The 17,637-nt window shown below is 35.0% G+C and overlaps 2 protein-coding genes across 2 annotated transcripts; one reads left to right on the forward strand and one right to left on the reverse strand.

The window, feature by feature from the left end:
- The first annotated feature begins 5,251 nt into the window (after positions 1–5,251).
- On the forward strand, positions 5,252–7,965 carry LOC106380161 (annexin D2). The gene is made up of 5 exons (XM_013819971.3): positions 5,252–5,407; positions 5,608–5,753; positions 6,863–7,081; positions 7,152–7,364; positions 7,549–7,965. The coding sequence occupies exons 1-5, from the start codon at positions 5,332–5,334 to the stop codon at positions 7,843–7,845; spliced, it is 951 nt and encodes a 316-aa protein (XP_013675425.1). The 5' UTR covers positions 5,252–5,331; the 3' UTR covers positions 7,846–7,965.
- A 6,292-nt stretch (positions 7,966–14,257) lies between these two features.
- Positions 14,258–15,232, reverse strand: BNAC02G43460D (protein INCREASED RESISTANCE TO MYZUS PERSICAE 1). The gene is made up of 2 exons (XM_013819972.2): positions 14,752–15,232; positions 14,258–14,620 (listed from the first exon to the last, which is right to left on the reverse strand). The coding sequence occupies exons 1-2, from the start codon at positions 14,988–14,990 to the stop codon at positions 14,512–14,514; spliced, it is 348 nt and encodes a 115-aa protein (XP_013675426.1). The 5' UTR covers positions 14,991–15,232; the 3' UTR covers positions 14,258–14,511.
- Positions 15,233–17,637: the final 2,405 nt, after the last annotated feature.

The raw sequence follows: 17,637 nt of genomic DNA on the forward strand, positions 1-17,637 counted from the left end.
ACCTGTGAAGAAAATACTTCGACGATGGCGGGATGTTATATGCAGAAAAACGTAAATGAGACACACAATTTTTACGTGGAAAACCTCCTCGATGTGAGAAGGAAAAACCACGGGACCGTAGTCCACTCAAAAATCCACTATATAAATGGTATGAGTACAACCACGTCCTCCCTGTTCAACAGCCTGAACAGAACAGAGAGTCTAGCTACAAAGAGCTATCTCCAACACAAACAACAACAACAAGAGAGCAACACAAAGCTTCAAAAACCGGCAGCAACCAAACGACCTCAGTTCACAAGGATTCCAGCATCCAGAGACTAATCCAACCGTACAAATACAAGATAAATAAGAGAAGATCTCGCGTTCAGATAAATAAGAGAAGATCTCACCGTTGGATTTACCAACCACCCAAGACTGCTCTGCTGAAGAACTATGGCGACCAGCTTCAAGAAAACCCAGACAACAGAAGATCCAACCGTTGAAATCCAAATCCCTTCGGTGAACCTCTAACCCCCTGACTGAAGAAGCTTCCCACAAAATATCAGCCCGATCAGGATCCGTTTGACCCTCCAAATCTAGTCTTGAAATCACCTTACGAGTTTTCTCCTTCTCTCTCTTTTTCTCCTTTCTCTCTCTTTTGTTTCTTTTTTGTCAAAACTCCATTACTGTGTCAAGTGCCAAAGGGGAACATTAATTATTTCTTAAATTCACCCCAATTGGTCCTCTCCATCTAGGAGGGACCCAACAAACTCCCCCTCCGACTAGATGGAAGAGACAGCCATTCCGGCTATCCCTCGACATACTTCAAGCTTCCCCCTCGGCAAGGACTTTGTCATCATATCAGCTCCATTATCATCCGTATGAACTTTTGCAAGTTCCACTTCCTTAGAAGCAACCACATCACGTATCCAATGATACCTCCTCTGAATGTGTTTTGACTTCGAATGAAATGTAGAATTCTTCCCGAGACAAATAGCGCTTTGACTATCACAAAGCAACACATACTTTTCTTGCTTGAAACCGATCTCTTCACAGAAGTTCTTCATCCACAACAGTTCTTTACACGCTTCAACTGCAGCAATGAACTCTGCCTCAGTGGTAGATAGTGCAACACACTTTTGCAACCTTGACTGCCATGCCACAGCTCCAACCGCAAATGTTACCAAGTAACCCGAAGTAGATTTGCTAGAATCAGCATCTCCTGACATGTCAGAATCAGTGTAACTGACAAGCAATGACTTCTTACCTCCAAATGTAATCTTCAAATTAGAAGTCCCTCTGAGATATCTCAAAATCCACTTCACAGCATTCCAATGTTCTCTTCCCGGATTGGAGAGAAACCTGCTGACAACTCCAACGGCGTAGGATAAATCCGGTCTTGTACAGACCATGGCATACATCAAACTACCCACTGCAGAAGCATACGGAACCTTCGCCATATCTTCCTTCTCCGCATATGTCTTCGGACTTTGTTGACTACTCAGTCTTAAGTGTGGAGCAAGAGGAGTACTCAACACTTTAGACTTGTCCATGTGAAACCGCTTAAGTACTTTTTCAATGTACTTCTCATGAGATAAGTGAATCAGCTTCTCACCTCTATCCCGAATAATTCTCATACCAAGAATCTGTTTCGCTGGACCCATATCTTTCATGGCAAAGGACTCACTGAGCTGCTCTTTCAACTCCTTAATTCTGTCCATGTTTCTGCCCACAATCAACATATCATCGACATACAGCAACAAGATGATAAAATCATCCTCACCGAACACCTTCACAAATACACAATGGTCTGAATCAGTCTCTGCATAACCATGCTCCCCCATAACAGACTTGAACTTCATGTACCACTGCCTTGGTGCTTGCTTCAATCCATAAAGGCTTTTCTTCAAGCGGCAAACCAAATTTTCTTTGCCCTTTTGCACATAGCCTTCCGGTTGTTCCATGTAGATCTCTTCCTCCAAATTTCCATGAAGGAAAGCAGTCTTCACGTCCATTTGCTCAACCTCAAGATCAAGGCTCGCTGCCAATCCAAGTACAACCCGAATGGATGACATCTTCACAACAGGAGAAAAGATTTCATCATAATCAATTCCCTTCTTTTGGCTGTAGCCTTTCACAACCAATCTAGCCTTGTGTCGAGGTGGCAAATTTTCATCCTCATGCTTAATTTTGTACACCCACTTATTAAGCAGAGCCTTCTTGCCCTTAGGCAATTCCACCAACTCAAAAGTATGGTTCTCCTCAAAAGAATTCATCTCCTCATCCATGGATCCAAACCATTTATCCTTGTGTTCATCCTCCAAAGCTTCTTCATAGCTTTCAGGCTCTCCCCCATCAGTAAGTAATACATACTCACTAGGATCATACCTTGTCGACGGTTTAAGACCTCTCTCGGATCTTCTAACAATAGTAGGTTGGTTCTCAGCAGCTGGTGTCTCACCATGATCGTCACCATGATCACCACTACCATCTTCATGTGCGGGAGCATCTGCACTGGGTGTATTATCCTGAACCTCAACCTCAACCTCACCGTGAACCGATGTAGAAGAGTAGCCTCTGTATCGATCAAACCCTCAAAAATCTGAGTTGGCTTTTTGGACTTGTCAATGTCCTTAATCGTTTGATCTTCCATAAACACAACATCTCTGCTCCTTACGAGCTTCCTCTCAACGGGATCATAAAATCTGTACCCGAACTCATCATGACCATAACCGATGAACACACACTGCCGTGACTTCATCTCAAGCTTTGATCTATCAACCTTGGGAATATGAACAAATGCCTTACACCCAAAGACCCTCAAGTGACTGTAAGAAACATCCTTACCAGTCCAAACCCTCTCTGGAACATCACCATCCAATGGAGCACTTGGTGACAAATTCAGCACATGAATCACCGTGTTCAAAGCTTCTGCCCATAAAGTCATCGATAAGCCTGGCTGTGAGATCAAACATCTCATCCTCTCGACAATCGTCCGATTCATCCTTTCAGCCAACCCATTCAACTGTGGAGTATGAGGTGGCATGAACTGATGCCTTATTCCATGCTCTTTGCAATAAGCATCAAATGGTCCAAGATACTCTCCACCATTATCACTGCGGATACACTTCAGCTTCTTCCCCGTTTGTCTCTCAACCAATGCCACAAAATGCTTGAAATATCCCAGCACCTGATCCTTCGTCCTCATAGGAAATACCCACGACTTCCTTGAATGATCATCAATGAAAGTTACAAAATATGATGCGCCGCCAAGAGATCTTGTCTTCATTGGACCACACACATCTGAGTGTACCAAATCCAGCACCTCGGGTTTCCTAGAAGGTGCAGAAGACTTGAAAGATACCCTGTGTTGTTTTCCCGCAAAGCAATGCGAACACTTCTGTAGGTGCAAACCAGAGATTTCTGGAATCACCTCATTCTTAGACAACACAGCCATTCCCTTCTCACTCATGTGACCGAGTCTCTTATGCCATAACTCCATGGCATTATCATTCTCCACCGCATTAACAATATCTTTGGAGACCTTAGCCTGCATCCAATAGAAAGATGAAGACTTCTCACCTCGAGCCACAATCAAGGAACCGCGAGAGAGCTTCCATTTACCACCACCGTGCAAACTGAAATAACCCTCATCATCAAGTCTTCCCGTCGATATCAGATTCATCCTAATATCAGGAACATGCTTAACATCCTTAAGCACCAGCCTAGTACCAAGACTAGTCTCCAAGCAAACATCACCAATGCCAGCAACCTGAGCCATCGCATCATTCCCCATCTTCACAGAACCATAATTACCCGTAGTATAGGTAGAAAACAAATCCCGCTGTGATGTAGCATGAGTAGTAGCTCCACTGTCAATCACCCAACTGGTGTCCTGGCATGCGACATTAATGGCATCACCCTCAAGAAGAATGAGAAACTGATCTTCGGTGAGAGTCACCCGATCCACCTTTTCTTCTTGATTTCCTTGCTGCTTGTTTTTCAATTTCCAGCAATCCTTCTTCATGTGCCCTTTCTTTTGACAGAAGTAGCACTCCATATTAGCAAATCTATTAGACTTGCTCCTGCTCCTGTTCTTGTCTCTCTTGGGATCTCTACTTGTACTTCTCCCCCTTGACTCAGTAACAAAGACATCTAAACGCGAGATCTTCTCTTATTGAGCTGAAATTTGGCAGAGGTATTGTCGACTTGTTTATCTTTTTCTCCTTTCTCTCTCTTTTGTTTTTTTTTTGTCAAAACTCCATTATTGTGTCAAGTGCCAAAAAAAAACATTAATTATTTCTTAAGTTCACCCCAATTGGTCCTCTCCATCTAGGAGGGACCCAACATCGCTGAGACCTAAAAACGAACAGGCTATATCGGCCTTCAGTTTTGTTTATTAAATCAATTATTAATACATATCAACTCCATTAAGTAAAGCGTTACTCATCATCATCAGCATCGTATACGGTATATCTTTATTTTATACCAATACTAATAGTTAAGAGAATGGTTAAAAAATGTATTGGCTCAATTATTTAAATAGTTACTTGTATATAATATAGTAAGTTATTTTATACGCGATTAGAATCCGGATGTTTAGTTCTCTTAGAAGTTGGATTATTTTTGAAAGAATTTCGGAAAAATTTCAATTTTACCACAAATTTTATATTATTTTATAAATTTATTTTTGAAGTATAATTATTTTCATAAATATCTTAAGTTTGTCATTAAAAAGAACTAAATTAAACCGCTTAAATTATTTAAGGATAATTTATATAAAAATATAAAAGTTTATAAACTCAACTCTGCCGCTAAATAAATCTTAAAAACAATATTTAAACCATAAATCTAAATGTTTAAATATTTTTGATTGAATGTATTCTGAAAATTGGTATCAAATTATAATATTTTAAACAATTTCTCAAGATTTTTTTAAACTTAACTTAGTATTATACTCCTTTTGGAAATTGATTTTAATTACAGCCTTTTTTGAGAAACTTTCTTTCTGAAATTATGATTGCTTGTGGATCAGTTTATACTTAGCTTGATTCATTTTCATTAAACCCAAATTTGAATTGCTTACTATTTATTAGTTTTTAAAAATATACAGATATAAGTGTCATGAAATAAGGCATTCCTCTTTTTTCAAGCAAAAAATAAGCTATTATTAGAAAACTATCTGCATATTGGATTATTTAAATTATTCTTAAATGCTTTTAAATTACTTTCTTATTTCATAAATAACTCCCTTTACATTATTTAAGTCAGAAGACGTGCCTCTGCATTGCATCCATTACAACTACAAACAACGAAAAGACAGAGAGAGAGAGATCAAGTCTGAACCCAACAATGGCGTCTCTCAAAGTCCCTACCAACGTTCCTCTTCCCGAGGAAGACGCCGAGCAACTCCACAAGGCTTTTGCAGGTTTGTCTATCTTTCTGTCGATAGATTACTTTGGTGACTATGGATGATTTACTTAGATCTTGTGTACTATTTTCTCTATGATCCTCTTCTTACACTGATCTATTCTGTTCTTAAATTACAAGATCAGGATCGTATCTGTGCATCTACTCATGATAACTTTGTTTTCCAAATGTTGTTTTTGGTTTTGGTATGAAACACAGGATGGGGTACCAACGAGAAGCTGATCATATCAATCCTAGCTCACAGGACCTCAGCACAACGCAGCTTAATCCGCAGCGCTTATGCCGCTGCTTACAATGAGGATCTCCTCAAGGCCTTAGACAAAGAGCTTTCTAGTGACTTTGAGGTTATATATAATTACCCTCTCTTTTAAGATTATACTAGATTTTGACCCGCGCTTTGAAAGCGCGGGATTTGTTTCTTTTTAAAATTTTGGTCAAATTTTGTTAATTGAAAGATTATGTATTTTTTATATATTTTTATGAATTTATTCGGTTAGAAAAAAACGATACAAAGATGGAATTATATTAAATGATGTGGAATATAATTGGTTTGGAAAATTGATGAATTCTGATTGGTTGATAATAAGAATATCTTTTTAGTTAAAATAAATTTAAAAAGGAGTGGCATACTATTGTAATTAACTTTAAAAAGCAATTACATAATCCTATTAGAGATTATGCTTTAATAGTCTAAATTGTATTTTTCTCTACTAACTGCATAATAAATATTATTACTTCATATGGCTAATTACATATAATTACAATATATTTCCACAAAATTCAAATCATCATCATCATTATTAAGAGCATGAGAATGAGTGTACTAAAACAACAACAACGTAAATAACCATTACTCATGGTTTTTTGTGCTATCTAACATTTTATATTATTATACTGGACTTAAATAAAGAGAATGTGTGTGTTTGTCAGTATCTTACAATTAAATTGAAGAGTGTATTTTTTTACTTACAACATAAGGGCAATAACGAAAATAGAAATTAGAAATTTATAAATTGATTGCATAGAATATCAAAATATGGCAAATTAGTTGGTTAGCTAGATTATAGGAAGTAGTAGTTTTAATTTTAACTAAATAAGAAAAATACAATAAATATTTTAGAGTTATTAATTACTTCAGTGACATATGATTGTCAATAAATTATAAGTTTAAGGGTTAATTCTTATTTGTACTTCTATTTTAATAGTATAGATTGGGAACATATGATATTTAAAAAGATTTTTGATATTTTAATACGTAAAATGTTTTTCGTATTTTTAGATAAACTTTAATTATATCAAAACTGTGTTAGCTTGTTATATTTTATAATTGATTAAATAGTTATTAATTTATAATTTTAATGATATTTTAAAATAAAAAGTAATTTTTTTTTATTTTACCTAATTTATTTTTGAAACGGATAGAGTAATACTAATTAGGTTGTTTTTTTAACAGCGAGTTGTCATGTTGTGGACTCTTGATCCAGCGGAGAGAGATGCTTTCCTTGCTAAAGAATCTACCAAAATGTTCACCAAGAACAATTGGGTTCTTGTTGAAATCGCATGCACTAGGTCTCCTCTTGATCTTTTCAAGGTCAAACAAGCTTACCAAGCACGGTACAAGAAATCTCTCGAAGAAGATGTTGCGCAACACACATCTGGTGACCTTCGTAAGGTATATTATATTCTATTGAACGAGTCTGCTTGATTGTTTGGGGTTAATGACGTTTTGTTCTTTGTTGTAGCTCTTGCTTCCTCTTGTTAGTACTTTTAGGTACGAAGGAGATGAGGTGAACATGAGGCTTGCAAGATCTGAAGCTAAGTTACTTCACGAGAAGGTCTCAGAGAAAGCTTTTAGCGATGATGACTTCATCAGAATCTTGACAACAAGAAGCAAAGCACAGCTCGGTGCAACTCTTAACCACTACAATAATGAGTACGGAAACGCCATTAACAAGGTAAAACTTAAACGGACTAATAAAATTAAGTATCCAGGCTCGGTTAGCAAAAACCCAGTTAATAATTAATATATAATATTTTATAATGATTATTTAATATAAATATGAAAAAAATATGATAATAATTCCATCAAAAATATAAAAAATACTAGTTCAGACCGCTTATATGTGTCGAGTTTTGCAGCACTTGAAAGAAGATTCAGATGATGAGTACCTGAAGCTACTAAGAGCTGCAATCACGTGTTTGACATACCCTGAGAAGCATTTTGAGAAGGTTTTGCGTCTAGCAATTAACAAAATGGGGACTGATGAGTGGGCACTAACCCGAGTTGTGACTACACGAACTGAAGTTGACATGGAACGTATCAAAGAGGAATATCAACGAAGGAACAGCATTCCTTTGCACCATGCCGTCGCTAAAGACACTTCTGGTGATTATGAGGATATGCTTGTTTCTCTTCTCGGACATGGAGATGTTTGAAACTGGTTTAGTTTCCGTGTTCCTCCCTTTTATGCTTTAATTGGTTTGTTTTGAATAAAAGTACCGTGAAACTGGTTTCTGTTACTATCTTTCAATGTTATTTGAGTTTGTTTCATCAATTCAATCTAGAGCAAAATCTTCGTAATCTAAACAAGTGCAGCTTCCCCAATCTCTACTACTACAGCTCACGCAAAGCTTCTCCGGTCTCTTCTCTTTCTCTATGTCTGATGCTTGGACCTTTAAGTATACTAGATCTTTTCTCGCGCTAGACGTGGATTATGTCATTATTTTTATATTTAAAAATAGTTTAGATTATTTTACACTAAAAATTTCATAAAATATGCAAAACAAAAAAAGTTGACAATATTTTAATATTTTTTCGTTTTCATTCTTTCGGTGAATTTTACTATATTTTGTATTTTGATGCATTTATTATTTATATACATATGATTTTAGTTTTTAAATTATTCCTTTTTAAAGTAGTTAAATAAACTTCATTTCAGATAAATATATTAATATTTGTTATAAATGTATTGTATTTCAGAAATATTTTACTATATTTTTGATAAATATTTGAATGATAATAGATTTTATTATTAATGAAATTTACTCAATTAAATCTTTAAATCTAGAAGCAGCATTCTTATGTCTTTTTTTTGCTATTTACTATAATATAACTCAACATAAGCGCATTCTATTTTAAGTTATTTCATAAATTTATGTTAGATACATTACAATGATGCATATGGAAAACATATTGTACATTTGGTATTATGTAGAAGTCAACATGGCCTTTCACTTTTGTTTGTAAAAGAAAGAACCAAGTTAATACTATCTAACTTTTGTAAAAACTTCTCAAAAATATCAAAACTATTCAAATGATCTCGGGTGATATATCTAAAAGTTGATCTTTACAAAAAAGTAAAGAAAGAAGGTGAAAAAGATAAAGATATCACTACAAATATGCAGAAAAACCTGAAAAATCCTAATTTACTTCACAACGAAGTGTTTACCCCGAGTACATTATTGAAGGTATATCGGTATCCAAAATATTTTTAGAGTATTTATGATATAATATCACAATATTAGTATAAGCAAAAGAAATGAACCTAGTATGTGGCCTCAATGAAATATGTGTATATTCAATGGTCATTCTATTTTTTTAAATAGAGTATTTTATAATATAGTTGAACTCTATTTCAAAAGTACTTTATGATGAACAATAAAAAAAATGGATTGATAGTTATAGAACAAAATCATCTTTTACACTATTATAGAGTGGAAAATATAGTGCAATTATAGCATTTTACTCTAAATTTTATTTCAAAATATAAGATAGAGTAAAGTTGGAAATGCTTAAAACGGGAAGGAAACTTACTGCAACGATATACTAAGTACCTACGTTTAACATTGATCCAATCGTTTTCTTAGAGCAGGTTGGTGAGTCATTAGAAATATCTACCTTTCTTCTTACGACTCATCGTTATGTTTCTCTTTTTTGTATATGTGTGTTCTTTTAAGTACTATTAGAAACTGGTATGTGCTACACACTGATTATTATATAAAATATTACTATTATTATTGTAATGCTAAAACAAAATGAAGTTGAATTTTCAATACAACATTTCAACTGACTTGATGTATGTAAAAATAATGGATTACATTATTGCAAAGCATATTTAAACTGAAGAAATACCTAGTTTTCTAAAAGACTTTGATGAAGCCTATAAATAAGAATTATTCATTGTAGGGATTAAAGTGTATCTAACTTTTCTTCTCACTTATATCGTCTAAATGGTAGAAACTTAAATGATATGAGAGGATAAAAAAAAGGAAGTGATATAGATTTATATGAACCTATAATTCTTAAGAATATTAGATATCTTAAATCATCTTGTAACGAAAAACACTTTAGGTAAATCTCAATACAGTTTTCCCCAACCTGTTAGAACCACTGATGGGTAGATCATGTCTTCATCTTAGGTTTTTGGGGATGGTTCTTTTACGGTATGTAGGTGGGATTGGGAGATCTCCTATACGGTAGCAACAAATATCCACTTGCTCTGTTTTCTTTTGTTTATGAGTATTTGACTGGTGTGTTTTGTTTTTGAAGCCACTTTCATGTCGTAGGTTCAGGCAAAAGAAGTATCAGTCACAATAAACAAAATCTATGATCATAAGAAATTTACTATTTATCAGAATCCTACAAAATTTGAAAATGTGGCCATTACTTCTGTATGTTAAACTCTAATTGGGTGATATCAATGAAAAAATAAAACATACAGCGAAAAAAAAGAAATAAAACTATAACATTTTTACTAAAACAGAAGAAAGAAAGATGAGATACTTGGTAACTCGGTCACCTCGAAAGACTTTGCAATCACCTGAGGATTATCAAACAATATCCAGATTAGAATAAGGTCTATGAATCATAAAAGCATCCTAAAAATCTATGAGAAGTCTGTGAAACCTCATAGAATACATAAAGAAAATAATAATTCAGTTGCACGTTTGGTTACCCTGTGCATGTGAAAACAGATTAAAAAAAAATTATTCACCCACATGTGGTATCAGCGCATGCGTAGAAGAAAATAAAGGTAAAAGTATAGAAACTACTCCACAAAATTACAAATATCAAATGGTCAAAGTTTGTCTTCCAGTCACTACAACTAAGCCATGAGAGAACAATCAAATGCTTAAAATTACCATGGTTCTGTAGGATGCAGATCCAGAGACTTAACTCTCTCAAATCTTTGAGCTAATTCTTTCTGATCCAAAAAAATTAATATATAGTGAATCATTAAACACAGCTTAAGAACATAGTGAATCTCCAAAATACAACATGGATATAGCAAAACAATACCTTGACTGATAAAAATCTTTTATTCCCATTCGATCGTTTAAGGAGGCTTTGATGTAATGTCTCAAACCACATGAGAGTTTATTCCTTGAATACTCCCTGTGCTCAAAATTGGAGCCTGCAAAATCATCACCAATCTCAATGCAGATTCGTGTTTGCGTTTACACAACTAAACCAAGCAAACAGGAAGGCCACCACTGATACGTAGCGCACTGAAGACAAATACTTTTTATCCTAAGAATCAATATACTTTTTGTCTATATTTGATGGAGACATGAAAGTTACATCACAGATAGTGAAGAAACGTTTAAACATGTATGAGACACACGAAATATATATATATATATATATATATATATGAGTTTTAGATACTCGAATACATAAAACAAACAGTCATAAAGTACTCAAATATAAAAATACTCACAATAACTGAATTGACCAACCTTAAATATTCACATCAACAAAGCAGTAAGTCGAATGGTCAAACGGGTTCTATATGGATCGGTAATAAGGAAAGTAAGAAGTTTACCAATTTGCAGTCATTCCGTCTTGGCTTGTAACTGTGCGATGAAAAACGACATAGAATGTGTTCTCTTGTCACCTTGGACTCCAACTGATATTACTTGAAAGAAAACTTCAAAAGTTTCTTGATGAATCAAAGAGAACCGTCTGATTAATATTACAAACATGATGAGCACTACAAAGCAATGATATAAATTCTAGATCATTGCTGGAGACAACAAAGTGGCCATGGGTTGATTTCTTAATGAAATTTGGTAAGACAAAACGCCAACGGAATATTCGTTAGCCTGAAGTTTGAACACAATTTAGAACCACAAAACTTTTCAACACAATCTGATTAAGACATCACTGACCAGTCGCAAACCTTCGATAATCATACGTTTTTTTGCTTGGCCGATAAGTTTGTGGGGGCAAGTACCTGTAATAAAAATTCTCTTTTTTGTTAGCTAAACATTCTAAACACTTTGATCGCCACAGACGTCAAAAACATCAGAATCCCCTCCGAACCGGTCTTCGCTCTTCTCGTCATGTGCACAACCTGCTATAATTTTGGTACACGTCTTGACTCCGCCGCGTTAACCCTCTCTACCGCTCCATCCGTCTATTAACTTCAGAATCAAATCCCAAATTAGAATCCCAGACAACCAAAGGACGGGAAGAAAACACTAATCCTACTTACCTTGTTGTTACTAAAAGTAATATAGAGCTAAAGGAGAAGTCACATGTTAGGGGATGGACGATTTGCCTTCCGGTTGATTGGAAGCCATTGTTATGATCCGTTTGTGTTGAAAAGCGGAGAAGTGGGGCTTGAATGGATAATGGATTCATAAGTTATATAGAAGAGGGAGGGGAAGAAGAACAACGATGGGATTAAGTTGAGGATTCAATGCTTTGGGGAAGTAATTGATTGTCGCAGTAAGAATGTGCGTAACAACTGTGGACGGAAGTAACCGGCGATCAAGGGGAGGGAAGAGGAAGGTCGATTTAGCAATCTTATAGCTGAGCTTTTTTGGGCTTAATTTTAATTATAAGGCCGAAAATATAGAATAAAGAATGTATAATTATTAGTTGGATATGACCCAATGAAAATGATAATCTCTGATTGGTTGGAATTTTCATGTTGATGTGGACACTTTCTCCGTTCACCATATTTCTCTTTTAGTATTGTAAGATAATATACGGTAGCTTTCAAATAAATATTCATTATAGTGTTGTATAACGCACATGAATTATAGTGTTGTATAACGCACATGGGTGGATCAGATTCAGATCATGGTTTGGTGCGCATATCTTCATAGATCCAATGTAACTCAACTCTTGTGTTATGTAATACGATGATCTGTACAATGTATGATCTTCTAAATCAAGATCTTATCTAGAATCAAACTCCAAAATCTTTTAACTGGACCCACAATTTTTTTTAATTTAGATGTTATGGTATGTGTCATAGAATCACTGATAATACTACACCAGAAAAGGTGTTATACAATATAAGGACATTCAAAAGTTCACTGATACTATACCGCATTTTATTTTATTCTAATGATTATACCAGTTAAATATTCTTGTAGGTGGTAAATGGTAACTATGTGCATGAGGATCTAACCCCAAAAAATAAAATCTGTTTGCATGACTGATGATATAGCATAATCAGGACTAAGGTATCGATATGGACTTTGAACAATTACTCGAAAGGCTACATGGAAAAAGACATTGTAACCTCATGCTTGTAGGCCCGTTTTCCCATTATTTCCCCCACCTTTCTGGCAGAGTCTTGTTTCAACTTTCAAGTGTTCAGTTTTTGTTTTTTGGCAAAACTCTATGAACTACCAAACATTATTGAATTTAAAATATTATGAAAATACATTAATCTAACTTACACATTTGAATATTTGATTACCTAGAGGAAAAAGAAGAAGTAAAAACAAGGAAACAAAATGAAAAAAAATTACTTAATGAATTTCGAATAATCGTAAACAATTGACAACAACAATAAACAGTAATTTTTTTTTTTTTGGAAACGATAAGAAATTCATTAAACCAGAAGAAAGTTCAGTGCAGAAATGAGGGAAGAAATAAAGTGTTCATTGCAAGTGCATCAGCTGCATAATTAAGATCTCTACGGATAAAAAATGAACAAAGGAAAAATAGGAGGATAGAGACCAGAGATTTCTACCGGATAAGAAATGTTAGACTAGAAGCAAATTAAAAAAAAATTGGCCACTTTCTGAAATATGAACCTAGGTTTGCGGACAAAGAGAATTAGTGCCATTAAGATTTTACTACTAGATCAAATAATTTTTTTGAAAATATGTGGCCGAAATTGTTCTTATTATTATGTAACCGGAAGCAACGGCTTCCTTGGCTTGGTCCAAGGGCCGACTCTGCCACCGGATATTCTTTGAAGTTGGTATAATAAATATGTAACAAAAATATCATATTTTGTGCTTTTAATTTCTTTTGATCCTTTTAAAACTTATACGATTGCTTCTCTTACTTGAGCCACCTTGAATTGAACCCATAAGGTGGACCTAAGCCTTTTAACCAAATGAGCTACAAACCTACAAAATCTGGCTATACGGTTGCTTTAGTTTATCTAAGAACACAAAAACGAGTACGTTTAATGTATGCCCATAATACGAAATCGGGTATCGCCCAAAACATTAATATAAATGTAAAGTATTCAATATTGAACAGATTGTTATCTCTAGTAAATGGATATTAAAACTGAAATATTTATATAGGAATATACGTATAAACCATTACAACAACCATAAGATTATTATTTATTTGTAGTGTTTAAATATTGAAGAATTTAGCCGGCCAACTGGAATTTCCACTTTAAAAAGAGACAAATCTTTTAGTTTTCGTCATACAAGATTCGATACATTTAATTACATAATTTCACATCTCTATCGTAAATTATATTTCCTAATACCATCAAAGAATCGGTCCATCTACGTCTGTTATTATAAAAGATTAATACGTTTATTTATTTCCTCTTTTTAATTAATTTTATATAACAAGCAGTAGACCATCTAAATATACATTAACAATGATATTACATATACGCAATACAAAGACAATTCACACGAAAATCAACTTCAATTTACTCTACATCTCATAAGTTATCATGCTTATTATCGATCACACAATCATTTCGTCTCATTTTAGATTTTCTGTTATATTTTAGCTCTATTATTCTTATATACAAAACCCAGACATATTGATTTCACCCGCAACGAAAAATTATTATTATTATTTTTTAGATGATACATAATCGATCAAATACGAACGGTTTTCTTGAATGCTCTAACGCCATTTTTCACTTTCCTCTCGTCAAGCTTAATTTGCTTCTCTCTGCAATCTAAGCTACAAAATGCATTGTCCCCTCTACAAAAACATTACAATATAACATTTTCATATTAGATAAAATAATTTCATTAAACCATAACATATAAAGATATACAAAACATTAATATAAAAATATTTGAAGGGTTGGTTTAGAAGTATAGAGATCGTACCTATACATATAAATGTCACGACGATGGCATAGATTTCGATTGCAGAGGCTACAAGTCCTCAAGAAGTCATCATCGTTATTAGTAGCCATCATCACCGTCGGATTATGATGATGCTGATGCATGGTTAGATGATCAGACGGCTGAGATGCATGGTCATAGATCGTGGCTATATCGTCTGTGATCATTAGCATGCTTGTTGTTCTCTTAATCAAAGAGCCATGACGCTTTCCCAGAACCATTATCTCTCTCTCTCTCTCTCTAAGAAGAAGAAGAAGAAGAAGTGTGAAGTGATGGGAAGAAGAAGCGAAGGGGAGAATGAAGAAAAGAAAACACAAGATATTTAAAAGAAAAAAAGCAAAAGAATCTAACAACAGAGATAATATTGTTTTATTTTTATAACATTTCTACAATTAATTTTTCTAATCATAACTATTTTTGTATGTATAGAAATTCATATTGGTGTAACCGTGTGTAAGTAACGAACAGAGGACACAAATCATAAAAAAGAGTTAACTAAGACAATCAAACTTCATAATAAAATTAATTTTCATACCCGTTTTTGTCCCACTAATCATTCAATCACACCCGTAAATTATTCAATCAACACCCAATAATATTAAATGTTACAAATAACCAAAACTTTAATGAATTTTTATAACATTTAAATAAAAGATGTAATTCAAGTTCGGTCTGGTTTTGTATAGAGCTGGTCTATAGTGTACCGTACTATTCAAATCAAACATGTAAACATGCGGGTTTTCTTTACATTTGTCAAATTAACCGCTGACCAAATCACAATCACATGGGTGGTCTAGTGGTAGGCGGCCTACGGAAATATCTAAGTTCAAAGCAACTCCCAAGATACTAAACTTGTGTGGCCACACGTATATCAAGCCATGCTTTAAACTTCAATAAAAATCCATCCGTGAATCGCACCATTTATGGATTAATCTGGGTGTTTAGGATATTTCTAAGATTAAACAAAAAAACTGCTAACCAAATCGTAACTATACTCAACAATGTAATTATACAAACCGAGTTGTATTGAGTTGGACTGATTATGGCAACTTCCCAAATTTATGTACAACTTTATAAAAGCAAGAATATTTACCAAAATGTAAGAACATGATATCATAAGCATTAGGAACAAGACAAAAGTTAGTGTGGAAATGTAAATGGATTAATGCGTCACCAATGTCCAAAAACTTTTCGACGCATCAGCCTCATTATTATTAGCTGCAGTGTCTATTTCCCCAAATATCAGTTTTCTCTCCTCTCACACCTTGTTTAATTTTTTGTTTTTAGCGAATTGTTGGAGAAAATAATATCATTAGATAGATACTCGAGTTTGAGTGCACTATAGTGTATATGATCTTTAAGAAAACAACTCTACAATATGCACCACTTTAAAAGTTTGAGTTTGAGTGCACTATATACTGTTTTCTGTTTTGAAGGATTTTATTACTCTACTGTATTACTAAATATATTTTTTTGAAACACAACTTCATTAAATTAAAAACATAGTAGTTAGGTGAGGGGATGAACATCCTCATTTATTACAAGACTAAGCTTAGCTAAATTATCAGCAATAGTATTTTTCTCTCGTTCGATCCAATCAAACGAGATCGAATCACATTCCGTTGCCATACTCAGTATGTCGGATACAGGTCCAAAAATGTCTGGCCAAGAGGTCTTCTTCTTGATGCAGGAAATCAGCTTTTTGGAATCCGATTCACACCTGATTTTGTTGATTCCGAGTTCCTTACATTTGAAGAGAGCTGCTCGCATAGCTGCGATTCCGCCATTAAAGGCGAGAAAATAGGGGCTTCAGTGCTTGAGAAAGTCGACAGACCAGATCTCTCAGAGATAGTCCATCCCAAACCTGCAGTAGTTGAAGATTCCTTCCAAGCAGCATCCGATCTTACAAGAATCTGGTCGATGGGGTTCTGTGGGGGTAACTCTGTTTTCCTCTGTTTTCCCGCTACCATAAGCTGGCCGTTTTGCCACTCTCTAGCTGCTGCAATCGTAGTGGACATGACTTCCACATGAGAGAGAATCTGTTCATTGAAAACTAGCTTGTTTCGGCTTGTCCATAAAGCCCATATGATCCAGGGAGCTATGCTTTTTCATGTGATACCACACGGTGGTAGACAAACGGTTTCTCTTACGGCGTTTCAGTGGTCCGAAAAATCTATCCCTCCGCCGCTGTAATCAATGGTGCTCGTGGTAGGGGCCAAGGACCAGACCTCCTGTGCAAAGCTACACTGGAAAAACAGACGAAGGATAGATTCATCATTACCACATCTTTTGCAACTTGGTTGAACGTTTATGTGTCGCTCCACCAATCTGGACCCAACAGGGAGGGCTCTCTTCAAGGCTTTCCACACTAGCATCTTGACTTTTGGAGTTGTTGGTAAGTTCCAAACTCTCGGATTCCAGTCAATATTAATTTCCATCGGTTCTGGCCCTTCATCTCTTGTCATAACAAAATTATAGCCTGACTTTGTTGTGTATTCTCCATCTCTTGTTCCCATCCAAAACAGTTTATCTGGAACCCCAACTCTGCTTGGCTTTATCTTGACGATTTGATCTTCATATATCGGGCATATTCTCCGGATCTTCTCAATACCCACTCATTGACGCCTTGCTGGAACAGGTTCGCCACTTTAAACTCGCTAGATAGTTGTTGCCGGTCCTATTGGCCTCTGCTGGGTAGATAGGTTCAGCCAAGGGTCTTCCCATAGCTTGATAGTTTTTCCATCACCAACTAACCATCCCACATTGTCAATTAGTAGGTCTCGGCCAATTAGGACACTCCTTCATCCATGAGAGATTTTTGATCCTGTCTTGCATTCCAGTAGGTTCTCTGACGCACAATACTTCCCT

This window comes from Brassica napus, chromosome C2 (assembly GCF_020379485.1).
Source record: "Brassica napus cultivar Da-Ae chromosome C2, Da-Ae, whole genome shotgun sequence".
Taxonomy (NCBI): Eukaryota; Viridiplantae; Streptophyta; class Magnoliopsida; order Brassicales; family Brassicaceae; genus Brassica; species Brassica napus.